General features: G+C 40.4%; 1 protein-coding gene across 1 annotated transcript in view; it reads left to right on the top strand.

Moving 5' to 3' along the window:
* LOC123751295 (hemicentin-2) overlaps positions 1-15,335 on the top strand; it is a 135,881-nt gene that overhangs the window by 62,868 nt on the left and 57,678 nt on the right. The window contains exons 3-4 of the mRNA XM_045733404.2: positions 12,999-13,073; positions 13,272-13,462. Coding sequence (XP_045589360.2) covers positions 12,999-13,073; positions 13,272-13,462 — 266 coding nt within the window. The remainder of the gene's footprint in view (positions 1-12,998; positions 13,074-13,271; positions 13,463-15,335) is intronic.

Here is a 15,335-nt window from a genome sequence, read left to right as displayed (position 1 = left end):
AGTGCCGGCGGTGGGGTGGTTCAAATAGCCTCGGCTATCACCTCATTAGTCCGGTCGTGATGGTCAAGTGGATTAAGGCGTCTTGTACATACCAGATGCGTTGCTTCTGGGAGTATGGGTTCGAGTCACTTCTGGGGTGTGAGTTTTCAGTTGCATATGTCCTGGGGACCATTCAGGCTTGTTCGCATTTGTGTTCCTCACGTGTTGCCCCAAAGAATGAGGTGATTTGGTAAAATGCTATGCCCAAGATAACTATCCGAGTGCCGGCGGTGGGGTGGTTCAAATAGCCTCGGCTATCACCTCATTAGTCCGGTCGTGATGGTCAAGTGGATTAAGGCGTCTTGTACATACCAGATGCGTTGCTTCTGGGAGTATGGGTTCGAGTCACTTCTGGGGGTGTGAGTTTTCAGTTGCATATGTCCTGGGGACCATTCAGGCTTGTTCGCAAATATATATATATATATATATATATATATATATATATATATATATATATATATATATATATATATATAAATATATATATATATATATATATATATATATATATATATATATATATATATATAAATATATATATATATATATATATATATATATATATATATATATATATATATATATATATATATATATATATATCCACAGCAACGGAAATCTTGCCCTTGCATGAAATACTGTTGGCACCAATAAAGCGAGTTTATTGTACATGAAATTTATTGCATGCCACTTTGTGTCATTAGCCATTCATTTGCAAAATATTGGAATTGTTGAAATGACCGTATGTTTTGGGAGCCAGGCTGTTGCCACAACTAGTTCCATAATTTTGGGTATTTTGGAAGATACGAGCATCGAAATTGCTGTGTTCGTTACAAAGAAACATTTGTTTGGAAGTGACTTAGATGGTTAAGTAGTTGATTTATGAAGGAGAGAGAGCGCGAAGTGGTGGGAGTATGAGGGAGGGAAGCCTTTACGACTATATAGCACTGGTAAGGGGTCAGGATAAGGATTTGGGATGGGACGGAGGGAAGGAATGGTGCCAACCACTATTGGACGGTCTGGGATTGAACGCCGACCTGTATGACGCGACACCGTCGCTCTACCGTCCACCCCAAGTGGTTTGGCAGGAAGTAAGAGGGAGTTTAAGTGTAGTTAAGGGAGAGGAATTCAATAGACAGCTGTAGTGTAGGGAATTGAGAGGAATCCACAACTCTTGGCTGTGGTGAAGCCAAGAGTTAAGTGTGAGTTGGAACGCTAGGGTGAAGCCAAGAGTTAGGTGTGAGTTAAGAGGTTGTGGTGAAGCCAAGAGTTAGGTGTGAGTTAAGAGGTTGTGGTGAAGCCAAGAGTTAGGTGTGAGTTTGAACGCTGTGGTGAAGCCAAGAGTTAGGAGTGAAGTGGAACGCTGTGGTGAAGTCAAGAATTAAGTGTGAGGAGGAACGCCATGGTGTAGGAAATGGAGCCGCAGTGCTGCTAAAAGCTTGGGGGAAATATGTTGTTAAGTCTTTAAAGTTCGTACACACAAGTATCTTCATCCCTTAATGATACATACAAAATAAGGTCATCGTAACTACACAGCCTCGAGTTTCCAATGGGGATATTTTGCTAGTTCTGACATACCTCATAATCATGCTGAAAATTATTTCAGCATACTGTGAAAACTGCAAGCACATAATACACTTTTTCTCTACAGTTTCTGTAGCATTTAGCGGATTATATAATTTTATTGAGTTTTATTGTGGTATTTACTATGTATTCACATGAGTTTTGAATTGGTGAGGTGAAGGTGTGTTTAGTTCACACAACATGTTGTCAAACTGAATTCCAATATATTGTGTTTTTATTTTTATAAATGTTCCGGAAATCTAGTGTTTAAGGCAGCGAAAATTTTAAGGAGGAAAATATTCTCCGTGCCTGGAGGGTCAGGCAACGGCATTCCCTGAGAATTAAGCATCAAAAACGATGCTCATTAAGAATTTGGGTTATTACTGCCCCTAGTATTAACAATGCCTGTGGTATTAAGTCAGTGGTATTTTAGTAAGACCGAGACCAAGAGGTCTCGGTCAGGTCTCTTCGCTCGGTCCCGAGCGAAGAGGTCAGACAACGACCTCCTATATACATGTCCGTAAACATCAAGATCACGTACAGTCACTGGCAGTCCCAGATTAAAGATCACGTACAGTCACTGGCAGTCCCAGGTTAAAGATCACGTACAGTCACTGGCAGTCCCAGATTAAAGATCACGTACAGTCACTGGCAGTCCCAGATTAAAGATCACGTACAGTCACTGGCAGTCCCAGATTAAAGATCACGTACAGTCACTGGCAGTCCCAGATTAAAGATCACGTACAGTCACTGGCAGTCCCAGATTAAAGTAAACTGGAAGCATCCCTGAGGACAGATGTTATCAGAGGCTTCTGTAAGAAGAAAGTCGTATTATAGGGTCCAGAGAAGGAGGTTAAACTTTATTAAAAAAAAGCCTTATTTTTATAGATTTTCTACAGATTTAATGGAACAAATAGAGGTTGAAAATGTATGATAATATCAGAAAAGAATTGCTTCGCTTCCTGTCTTAACAAAAATTGAGAAGTTGGAAGCTGTCAGAACTTGCGCTTTCAATCAACATCTGGAAAAATGGAGGAGAATTGACGAAAGTTCTTCCTCATTCATTCAGAAGAGGCGTCAGTGAAGTAAAGTTCTTGGAGTTTGAAAAAATACTATTGTCCAACTTCTTTTAGAAAAAAATAGCCATATAAGACATGCAAAATAATTCGTTGAATAAAATCTTTTGGCTACTTTTCTCTTACAGGAAATACGCTCCAATAGAAATTAGTCAACATCGTAAGTGAGCGTTGATTTCACACTATTCCAGGCTTACCGTCTGGGTATTAATATTGACCTGGGGAGAAATATGTTCTCAAAACTGCCGTATGAATGTTAGTAATGTACCACAGACTATGTGCATTTTGTGTGAATAAAAGTAATAATAGTGTTATTTGTTTGTATAATGTATAAATTATACAATAAAAGGGAGACCACGTCCAGTTAAGTCACTGGGGACCCTTAACTTCAGAGCAGTGAATAAAAATCATTCAAGATTGCCTTTTAGGCGTCTGTAACTAAATATTTTAACTTTTTATATGAAATTAACAAGATACAAAACAAGAGAGTAATATTTTATTTAGGGTGTAGCGTTCTTTACGATCCTCCCAAAATTATGCAGAAACCACTGCTGCACTGTATATGCCTTTGAACAGAGAAACAAAATTAACGTGATGAATGTATTAGAAAATGTATAAGGGCCATGAGGGGCCTCCACTCCTATAGGCTGGACATTTTCCTTCTGGATTACAATACTGAAGAGCTTAAAGAAAGGAAACTGACGGCCTTAGGTCTCTTGTTGTTTCACTGATCCTTACACCGTAATTCTAGAGAATGCTTTTGACCTTTTTCCCCAGGATAATTTTTCCCATTTTAAGGGGTCTGACAGCTGAGTGGAAAGCACTTCGGATTCGTAGTTCTGAGGTTCCGGGTTCGATCCACGGTTGAGGCTGAAACAAATGGGCAGAATTTCTTTCACCCAGATGCCCCTGATACCTAGCAGTAAATAGGTACCTGGGAGTTAGACAGCTGCTACAGGCTGCTTCCTGGGAGTGTGTAACAAAAAGGAGGCCTGGTTGTGGACCTGGTTGCGGGGGCGCTAGGCCCCGAAATCATCTCAAGATAACCTCAAGATAAGGTTCCTGGGTCTCAGAACTTACAGAGATGCATCGTGAGCATCGATGACAGTAATCATGTCGTTCATCCTCTTTCGAACAACATGTTTCAACACATCCATCTCAACTGTAGCTGCCACTTCCTGGAGAGCTCCTTGGAGACTACTGGACATGGGATAAAAAATTAGTTGAACATTGGGCAAGAAGGTTTTTTCATTAATTACGATACCTAAGTAGGAGAACATTTTTTTGCATCCGAAAGGATTTCGAGAGAGGTCTTGATTTGCTCCATTATGCTATACCTTTCTGACGCCCTCAAATAGGAAGTATGAAGAGCCATGAAGACATTCATCATCCAAAAAACATTGAGTTCATTTGACAGGCTTTAGATTTCCCGAATTTCCGAGCTGAGAAGCAAAGATGAGGTGATCACTACTGAATACCTTCGCGAAGGTTTATTTTGTGTTTGTTAAATAAGAAACTTTGGATCATCTCTGTAGCATGTCTGATGGAAGGAAAATGGAAGGGGGAGAAGAAATTATGATAAACAATACTAAGCACAGATTCACTTCTAATAGATTGAAAGCGTTCTTAAAATCCCGTTAGATCGGGGCTTTTGTGGTCTTTAAATATATAGCAATGTAAGCTCGTGCTACATGGGCATCCGTTTGCTATCCTTTGGGATAGCAAAATTGAGCTGATTAGGTTTTGAAAAGTTTGATTCATCCTGGAATTTGGAACAGCGATGGGGTCTTCTTACTCAGTGTGAGTGGGACTCACCATAATGAACATGCTTGAGGGTCTCTGGAACATCATCAGTCACGCACAAGCTGGTGTATCACGTGACATAAACAACAACGTCCAGTGTGAGGTTGAGCATTTAATGTACTGATGTCTTACTCACGTGAAACCACCTCTTTTATGACCGAAGATTCTTTAACCAAGAATGATTCGATCCTGGAATCTTTGATGGATCACTGACTTCAGATGGGGCTATAGGTTTGATGTTTAGCTTAAAGGATCTGCTCTACTGAAGTCTCTGAGAACGATTGTGTCCTCGCTTGTGGTTACTGCTGAGAAACACCAATAACCACCACCCTGGAACAATAAAGATGAAGACATGTGAAGTGAGAAACACCAGTAGCCACCACCCTGGAACAATAAAGATGACGTGTGAAGTGAGAAACACCAGTAGCCACCACCCTGGAACAATAAAGATGACGTGTGAAGTGAGAAACACCAGTAGCCACCACCCTGGAACAATAAAGATGACGTGTGAAGTGAGAAACACCAGTAGCCACCACCCTGGAACAATAAAGTTGACGGCGTGTGAAGTGAGAAACACCGGTTACCACCATGGAAAATTGGAGTTGACGGGCTGGAATTCAGACTGGCTGGCCACGGAAAGTCGAGTCTTGGAGATGCAACTATTGTTCTCAAGAAGAGAGTCCTCCAAGGAAGATGTCTTCCCTGCTGCTATTCACCAAGTTTCCGAGTCCATTACAAAGGAATTTGTATGAAAAGAATTTCGTCCCAAGTAAAATTAGAGAGCATTTGTATGTTAAACTTTATGATAGAATCCTTGCAATGAATTCAATGAGTGTGTGTGTGTACAATGGGTGTTGTTATTACACTGTGTGTACAATGACTGTTGTTGTCACACTGTGTGTAAAGTAGGTGTTGTTAGTTTCACACTGTGTGTACAGTGAGTGTTGAGATTGTCACACTGCGTGTCGCCAAAATAAATTTAGACACTAGTTTCTATTACACTCATGTTTTTTTTTTTTTAAGATTAAAACGATTATTTCGAACTTCGTAGAGCAAAAAATTATATCCTTACGAAATTTGTCCGGTCCAGAGCTGTGGTACGACACTAGTATTTCTCATTTTCTGAACAAAATTGAGAAGTAAAAGTTGGGGCAAACCCCAGGCAGCAACAGCAGCATATAGAGTAGACATTAAAGGTAAATACACCGAGATGGGCAGAGGCTGCTGCTGGGTCATCACATGATCGGGAAAGAAAGAATTTCAAAATAATTTTTCTCCTTGTTATTTTGGACACAGTTACCTGTTTTAATAAATTATATATATATATATATATATATATATATATATATATATATATATATATATGATCACTATATAGAGGACGAATAAGTAGATGATAGAGGATAGGAGGAGCGTTACATAAATAACATCCCATCCCATCCTTCAAAATTTAAGGTTTCAATACTAATGAAACCTGCAATCAAAGCAAACTTCTTTCTGTCATAGTAAAGTAAATAAAGGCCCTCAATTGATCGTAAGATTGCATGTGTTAAATCATTATATTGTTTATTTAGGCCTAGGACAGATTTGGATTGGTTAATAGTAAAGTTTTTCTGTTTTAATATGTTATTGAATATTCATTTATTTCACAGCATAGAGTTTCTTTGGATACATCAGTCAATATTTAATACATTCTATCCTTAGTTAACATAAGGACTATAAGTTTGGAACGATGAGTTGGTTACGTGAGTCATAAAACTAGTAATGTCAACAGCGTTTCCTAGTCTGCTGCTGTATTTTCTCTTCATCCCTCAACACATGCATTATCTCTATCCCACACAATGCTGCACTACACCAAAATTCTAAAATAAAAGGAATTTTTGGTAGCTGGACAGTCTAGCGTGATGCCGGTTTAAATTCGTTACAATATGTATCGCTTGGTGTTAAATAAATTACATTTGGCTTGCTTGAAATATCCTAAATGTAAATACTGTGGACAAAATGTATTATATTGCATTTGTTATGGAATTAATAATGTTATTCTTAGATCCGATGTTAAAATAACTGATGGGGTGAGTTGACAGCTGCAGAGTGTCAAGAGATACAAGTGCAGTGTGTCAGGAGAGGCAGCGGCAGTGTGTCAAAAGAAACAGGTACAGAGTGTCAAGAGATACAGCTTCAGTGTGTCTAGAGAGAGAGAGAGAGACCTGCTTTGTTTCAAGGAGTGAGAGGTGGATGACTTTGAAAGAGTGGATTGTGAGTGTCTTAGAGGTGAATGATTGTTGCAAATTGACGGTGGAATTTCTGGAAAGCGTGGTGGTGAGTATCCTGGAAGAAGTGAATGGCGGGTTGTCCTGGAAAAAATGATTGGATGGTAATATAAAATGTGTGGTTAATGGTTGTCTAAGAAGGAGTGGTTGGGGCATGTCTTAGAATAAATGGTTGGTTCCAAGAAGTGTGTGAAGTGAATTTCCAGCAAGAGGTTAGTAGTGGGTGTCCTAGAATCAGTAGGTGACGAGAGTCCTACAAAAAATGCGTGGTGAGTATGCTAGGAGGAGTGGGTCGTAGGGGTCCTACAAAGAGTGGATGGGGGAATGTCCTGGTATAAGTAATGGGACTCCTTGAATGAGTGGTACATGAGTGGCCCAGGAGAAACGAGTGACTGTAAGGCTGGTATGAGAACCGATCAATAACTTGAGCATATCTGGGGTTTTAGAACTGAAGGTCTCCAGGCGTGATAAGACGAACACTCTCCTTTGAATTCCCTGGTAATATCAGGCAGCCAAGGCTTTGTTGGTGGCTTCCGTCAGAACAATGTTATCTCCCTCCACATGTGTTAGGAATAGTACTTTCAGGTGACAATTGAATGTATCTTGCTACTAATGTGAACAAACTGTTTAATATTTGTTAATAAAATTAATATTTTAATGACTTTTTGAAATATGTTTTAACCAATATTGGCATTACCTTCCTGGCATTAGTGTCATTATCAACCACAATATAAACTTTTTATTTATTATTATTTATTATTGAATCAATGGTCCAGGACGGACCGAAACTTCGTTGTTTCTTTATTTTCGGATGAATGGGATGCAATTCATATCTATCTGTCTGTTCGATGATCGAAGTCAGACCATTTGGGCAAGCATCATTAAACTTTGCAGGATTAGTGGAGATATTATTGGAGGTGGCATATGCGGGTCGGGGTCATACTAGTGCCCTCCTGAAGGGAAAGCAGCGACACTAGTCCCCTTCCGTCACGAGTTGTGTTAATGTGAAATGTTCAGCGCCGAGCCCGTAGACTTTACAATTTTTAAGAATGTGATTTTTAACATCACGTATCTAGTTTTTTTACACACTCTGTACTCCCCTTCATACAGTCTAGGGAATCTGCACGAGTGCAGATGTACCTAAATGTGTTAATACAAAAAAGTGAATTGAGCTATTATTTGGTAAACGTTTGTTCAGATTACTCGGATAGTTATCATCAGATATTGAGTGCTACGATATTGATATTGAGTGCTGCAGATACTGGTGATGTGTTGCAGATACAGAGGCTGAGTGTTGCGGATACAGAAGCGAAATTTTGCAGATTCAGATGCTGAGCGATGTAGTTACATTTTCGGCTACATTTTTAATTGTCACGAATTGACAAGCGTCAAATTTATGCTTTTGCTTAACCAGAAGCGTTCGAGCACAAGCTACCAACATTAAGTATTAAAACTGATGTTCTTTTGACGGAGGAAACGTGAATATTACGTTTCATTTTACCTCATTTAAACAACAAAAGTTTAACACAAGTCCTTTGCAAGAGTAACAACCGGTGCATTAAGAATAAGGACATCTAGAATCACTAACATATTGATATGTCTCAGGTAACTTGAATAAGAGTAAACTATGACATTTATTCATTAATTATTCTCTCTATACAATTAATCCATAATATACTCCGACTGTTCTCACATGCAGCAGCTGAGCGGAATAATGCTTCTCTCTAGGCCGGAGAGGAAAAATTTCCTCTCTCACATGAGCTAATTTAGAGTTCAGTACGTCTTAAACTGCTTGTCTCTATTCATAGCTATGACCAGGATACGCGGAGTTGGGTGATAAGGAGGGCCCCCGACGGAGGTTCTGAGACGAGGAGGGTGTGTGACTTGATCAGGTGTCTGTTTGTCTCACTTACTATTTCACTCTCGCTGTACTTCTGTCTGTGTCTTTCTGTCTGTCTGTCTCTGTCTCTGTCTCTGTCTCTCTCGCAGTCTCTCTCTCTCTGTCTCTCTGTCTGTCTGTCTGTCTGTCTGTTTGTCTCTCTTTCTCTCTCTCTCTCTCTCACTCACTCACTCTCTCACTCACTCTCTCACCACCTCAGCAACAAATAAACACTAATATTTTTTACTCGACTTCCCACAGCTTATATTATGAATAAAATATATATTACGAATAAAATATATTCTTATATTCGCAGCTTATATTATGAATAAAATCATAATATAAGCTGCGTTATAGAGTACCAGCTAATTGACCAACCACATAAAATTCAATGAAAATAAAGAGGTTTTGGTCCCTCCTGGACCTTTATGAGGCGAGACTCATTAGGCCTAATAGTCTGAAACGTCGTTTGTTTTCTTTCAGATGTGTTGGTTGAGAAATATATTTAATACCACAGTATTGTTATTCTCTTCTGAGAGGAGAACAACAATAAGGATGTTGATAATAAATTCCTTTATAATAAACCTTAAAAAATTCAAGATATATCTGTTGCTAGTCACATATTAATTTAACACGTGTAATTCTCTTATCAATCACATATGTAATAAGTAGTTTGAAATGCTAATCTTTTGCCTTCGTGTCTCAAAGGGAAGGCGAAACAAGAAACATTTTTCGAGGTATTGAGCTGTGGAAGAGTTCAGATCATGCAGTGAAGACACCAGCTGTAAAACTCATGCTACTGACGTTTACCAGCCAAATTAGACGTAATGGTCTTAGTACCCCAAGCAAAACGTGCTCTACGTTGATGTGTGTGTTGGGGAAGGGGAGAAGAGGATGTGTCGACTGAGATATTGTGTTTTTCTTCTCGTGGAGATGAAGCTTCTGACGTTACTGTTACATCTGCTTGCAGTGGTGATCATGATGAATCTGTTTGTGGTTCGCGTTTCTTGAGAGTTTGTTAGACTTACATAGTTGCTCTTACATTTTGCTTTAACAAAAGAGTGGTTGTTGCTTTTTGTATTTATTATTTTTAAATATAGTCATTGTAATGTTACTGCTACTGCTATTCTTACACACCCCAAAACCACTGTGCTGTCTTTATCTGTCAGGGGCCTTGAGGTATAGCCAAGTATGTTCACTAATAAAACTTTTGTCCACATAATACAAGATTAGCACTTGAGCGTTTAATAAAATATTGAAACCACACGATGGGGCCGATCTCTCTGGGATCCTTAGATTAATGCCCAGCCCACTCACCCACGAGGAACTTTAAGTATAACAACCATAAATACTACTGAACATACAGGGAGTGTGGAAGGCATCCAGATGAAACCCACAACCCATGATCTGCACGTTACCCATAATGGTTAGACTGACTGTTTACCGAGTGGGAAATGGGGGCCATTATAGTTCAAATTGGAAAAGTGATAAAACGCTTGTGAATATGTTCGTCATAAAAGAGACAAAGTCAGAAAAGTTTGATAGATGTTCCTCAGAGCTCGATAGCTCATATTTTGACGTGCAGTCAGTCGAGAATAAGTTGAAAATGCTGATGAAAGGGTGATTATGAGAGCTGGCTTCTGAGTCGAGAATCCCTCTCTATTTAGCCCTGGGATTTGTGTCCAGTTACGTTAAGTTTGGTGTGTTTAGTAATCTTCTTTTCTTCAAAGGATTATAATTTTATTAGGAAATGACTTAATGAAGGTATGAATGCTCTCATGAATAGTGATACATTCATGATTGCTGGACGCAGAAAATAAGATGCGGTGAGATGCGTCTTTTCATTGTTACTAAAGTAATAAGAAAGGAGGGAGGTAATAGGCAAATGTTGAGTCTCCCTGTGTTTTCCTGTGCTCAAAAATGTTGGAGCAGTAGAGAAAGTGAAATGTTTCAAGTGACAGGCCAAAGTGTTGCAGTGTTAGGGTACTGAGTGTCGCATAGTGTTAGGGTACAGAGTATTGCTCAGTGTTAGGGTACTGAGTGTTGCACAGTGTTGTGGTACAGACTGTTGCACAGTGTTAGGGTACAGAGTGCTGCTCAATAATGAGTCACATAGTGTGGAACTGTGCCAGGGTACATTGTGTGGCTGATTGAATGTAAGAATGTGAATGAAAAGCGGTTGTCAGCTAGTGAGGTTGGCTACTTACCTGAATGAACGTCTGGTGAAACTTTTATGTATGCACCTGTATAGCTTTATTTACACGTTATTAAAGACAGGTAGAAGCTGGAATATCATTCAATCACGGTCGTCCTACAATACATTACAATAACATTCATAACAGTATTTTAGCTTTAGAAACATACAATGCAATAGTTTTACTATCATATATTGCGACAGTTGTACATGTACCCATTCCGATAGTTTAATTGATCACTGTCAATAGTTTAGCTAGTAAACGTTTCGCTAGTTTTACTTCCAAACATTTCTAAAGATTTTTCTAACACACACTTTGCGATAGTTTTACTCTCGCATACTGTGGTAAATCTCCAGGGAACTCCAGGGACTGTTTCCACCTTCGTTGGGAACGTGTGTCAACATGATCAAAACTGGCTGACTGTAATCTTCGACTAACCTTGAAAAGGCCAAAAATATAGTTTTCCTTCATTTGATCCCAAGTCGCTGCACGAACTCCACTGCGGTCGTCAGCGCTCTGATGCAGTTCTTATGATGCGAACCGACACAGAAACACGCACACACACTTTCATGGCCATACAAATAAACGAAAAAAATCAAGATATATATATATATATATATATATATATATATATATATATATATATATATATATATATATATATATATAGAGAGAGAGAGAGAGAGAGAGAGAGAGAGAGAGAGAGAGAGAGAGAGAGAGAGACAGAGAGAGAGAGAGAGAGAGAGAGAGAGAGAGAGAGAGAGAGAGACAGAGAGAGAGACAGAGAGAGAGAGAGAGAGAAAGAGACAGGGCCTCCATGCCCCAAAGCATGTCCAGTACTATAACCACGATGTAACAGACAACAAAAGTATTGGGAAGTTGTCTGACTTGTAACCCCAATACCCGACAGCGCTCGTGACTATATGGGCACAGGAGATATTTCAATAAATCACCTCAACATGCTAGGGACGCATTAGCATCAACTGTTTAAAGCAATGTTAAATCAAGTCACTTGTCATTGATCATTAATCACATTTATAACAAAAACTGAAGCGCTTACTGTAAGGTCATTTTCATGAATATACACTGCTTTTAAGTGTTATATGATATAATATGAAATCAGAATATGAGTATAAGTATATTTGTATTTTGGGGAGCGGGTCTTTACTGCATCAAAGCTAGGGGTACCGATTTCGTTCGCTACTGTAGGACAGAAACGGCTGGTCGAGTTTCCTTTCATCCAGCGGTGGAGACCCGGGAGGTAAGCAATTACTGTGTTACGTCCTGGAGAAGGTCAGTAGTTGGCCTAAGGGAGACGTCAACCAGCCTCGGTACTGGCTCCCTCACCCCGGCCATCGGGACTCTCAACGTTTCTGTTAACGTGAGACTGGTCTGGAACACCATAAACAGCTCCTGATATAGCTGTTGAAGTCTTTGGGTATACTGAGGATGTTTACTTACAGATGATGAGATTTTGATCAGGAAGATATAGAGTAATACTTAAGTCTGTAATACTTAAATAAGTCTGTAAAACTAATTTGGAATTTACTAATGGCTTCCACCTATAAAAGTTGCTATCCGACGAAAAATTTGACTAGAATTTTAAAATCTAACGTAGCTACATTTTCTAATAGATTTTAAGCGGTTTTTATTCTCCCTGTTCTGATGCTCCCCATGTAGTCCCGACGCCGAAGTGGTAAGATAATCGCCTGGCGTTTCGAGTGCGCTTTGGCCTGGGTTCGTATCCTGATCGGGGAGAATTTACTGGGAGTCAATCCTTAACTGTAGCCTCTGTTCACCCAGCAGGGAATGGGTACCTGGTTGCTAGACGATTTGTCGGGTTGTATTCCAGGGAAAATTAGGATTAAGGACTCGGCCGAAACGCCATGCGTGATAGTGGCTGTACAAGAATGTATGAACTATTGTATATATAAATAAATACGAATACAAAAATACTCTGTAGTTTTAACATTATTCTCTTTAGAATATTTTCTCATCGCCACTATGGTACCTATGTTAATATTCATTAGTGTTCTTGTAAATGAATTCCTTGCATCTCTAAAATATATATACTCACCAGTTTGATGCTAGCTGTATTCACTGTATCCACACAGAATTCTTACTCACCAGTGTATTCTCAGTCATAATTACTGTTGTGTATGTTTATCCTCAGTTACGACGCTCGGGGCGGCAACCTGTCAGCGGGCTCGGGTCGAGTGCATGGCAGTAATCTGGGCCCGCGGTCCAAGTGAGTGTAGCGTGACTCTTTATGTGGTATTGTAATGTTTGTGGCACTCTCAGCGTGACAACGTAATATTGGCACCTTTCATAATGGTACAGTGTGGAGACTCACACTGGTATAGCGCGTCTGGAGTCTCCCACGACCCACTGCCCACCTCTCAACAAGATCCCACTTCTCACAGTCAGATGTTCTCTTTCCTATAAGGTTTGTGTTGCTGGAGAAGGAGAGTTACCTGCGCGTGGGGTCTGGACAGGACCCAGCCAGCTTCATACCTGTGTTTCCCGGGTACCTGGAGCTGAGCCACATCACCAGGGCTGACAATGGCAGCTTCAGCTGCAGAGTTGACTTCCTCAACTCCCCCACCCAGACCCACAGACTACATCTAACCGTCTACGGTAGGTCAAACATCCACTGCGTTAATCGATATGTATAGAAGGGAATGTCTGTTTGTCCAAAGTTGAGGCCAGACACTTTGAGCTAACCTCGCCCAACTTTGTAGGGGGAATGGTCTGGGGTGTAGGACGGATATAGGATGTTCGGGTTTAACAGAATTCAAGCGGAAACAGCGTGCCAGGGTCACATTTTAACAACGACGACTTTTGGCACTGCCTGCTGGCTACCCCCCTCCCTAAATATTATGAAAACAAAAACAAAGTAAAAATAATATAGTAAAATACGCCATCGTTTATTGATCTCGGGAATATAACATAAATTTTCTGCTATTGATACTTTGGCCGTATTAGCATAAAGGTGGAAAGGAGGAGGCGGATGGAAAATGGGGGAAGAGGGCTGATGTTTGGACGGGAGAAAAGTAACGAAAAGGGGGGATTGGGGGTGTCGGGTGGGAGCGGAGCATCCCCGGCCCGGCCAGGGATGCCCCTAGTGTGTGTGTGTGTATGTGTATAGTGGAAATGCAGGCTCGAGAACGTGCTGTAGTCCTGGAATGCGTGTGTGCTACTGAACAAGAGTTTGGAAGCCTTAGAGTTCAGGAATGGAAGAGTGCAGATGGTAGGAGTACTGGAGTACGAGCTCGCTAGAGGTCAGGGGTTAACAAGTACGAGCATACTGGAGTACGGTCCTGCCGGAGTACGAGCTTGCTGAGTACGGGCGTGCTGAAATATAAACTCGCTAGAGTATTTGCGTTCTTGAGTGCAGGCGAGCAGGACAAAGAAATGTAGCGAGCATCACAAGTCGGCTCGTCGATAAAGGGCACTCGACTCACACACTCGAGCTTCGTCAAAAAGGCGCCCTCGGGTCGATTGTTCCTCAAGTGACATCCTGGAGATAGTCAATGATTGCCAGCTCTGACTCCCTCACTCGAACTGAGGGCTAAGGACTCAAGGCTCAGGGTTCAGGGCTCTTCGCTCAAGACTCCGAGCTTAGATATCATGGCACAGGGATAAGGAATCATCATCTTTCTTATGGTTCTTTTTTATTTTGGCTTCCCGAACGTCTCTTCCACTTTCCTTTCTTTAACCAACTAGACTGGACGGTGGAGCGACGAACTCGCTTCTTGCAGGTCAGCGTTCAATTCCCGACCGTCCAAGTGGCTGGCATCCTTCCTTGCCTCTGTCCTATTATAAGTACTTATCCTCATACACCTTCCAAGTGTTATATAGACTTAATTACTCAGTGCTTTCTTCTGATAAATACTGCACCTTTCTATCTCTGTCTCTTCTCTTCAGTCTCAAGGTCGTCGCAACACTCTCCTTACCGACTTTCTTATCAAGAGTTTCCGGAAAATGTGAACTTGTAAACATTTTCTTTTTATTGAAAACCGTATGAGAATACTTAGGTCTTTCTGGAGAGGTCAACGCTTCAGGCTTGATTACTCATCCGAGTGGCAGAGCGACTCCTTTTGGTTTCATTACTCATGCTAGTGATGGAAGGAACTTCAATCAACTGGTTTGATTACTCAACGAGTGGTGAAGGGGTCTCTCTCCTCTGTTTTCATTACTCAACGAGTGATGAAGAGACTTTTCACTCTCTTTCCTGCTTAGTTAAGGAAAACATGTGTAACAGAGAAAAGAAATGGAAGCTTAATTTACCATCAGATTGGATACAATCTGTTGCATGTATTTGAAGAAGATTGTGAATGACTAAAGGAATAGTGACACTGACAGAAGTTCGTCTTCGCGAAAAAAAAAGAGTTATAATGTGACGCGTCGAGGCATTATGATGTTCATTATAGTGAACCCGAACTTGTAAATAGATATTTAATAACGGGCACAGCCGTATAGTGAAGAGGTAGAGACAATCATGTATGAT

Source organism: Procambarus clarkii, chromosome 4 (assembly GCF_040958095.1).
Source record: "Procambarus clarkii isolate CNS0578487 chromosome 4, FALCON_Pclarkii_2.0, whole genome shotgun sequence".
Taxonomy (NCBI): Eukaryota; Metazoa; Arthropoda; class Malacostraca; order Decapoda; family Cambaridae; genus Procambarus; species Procambarus clarkii.
This window is presented reverse-complemented; position numbering and strand designations above follow the sequence as displayed.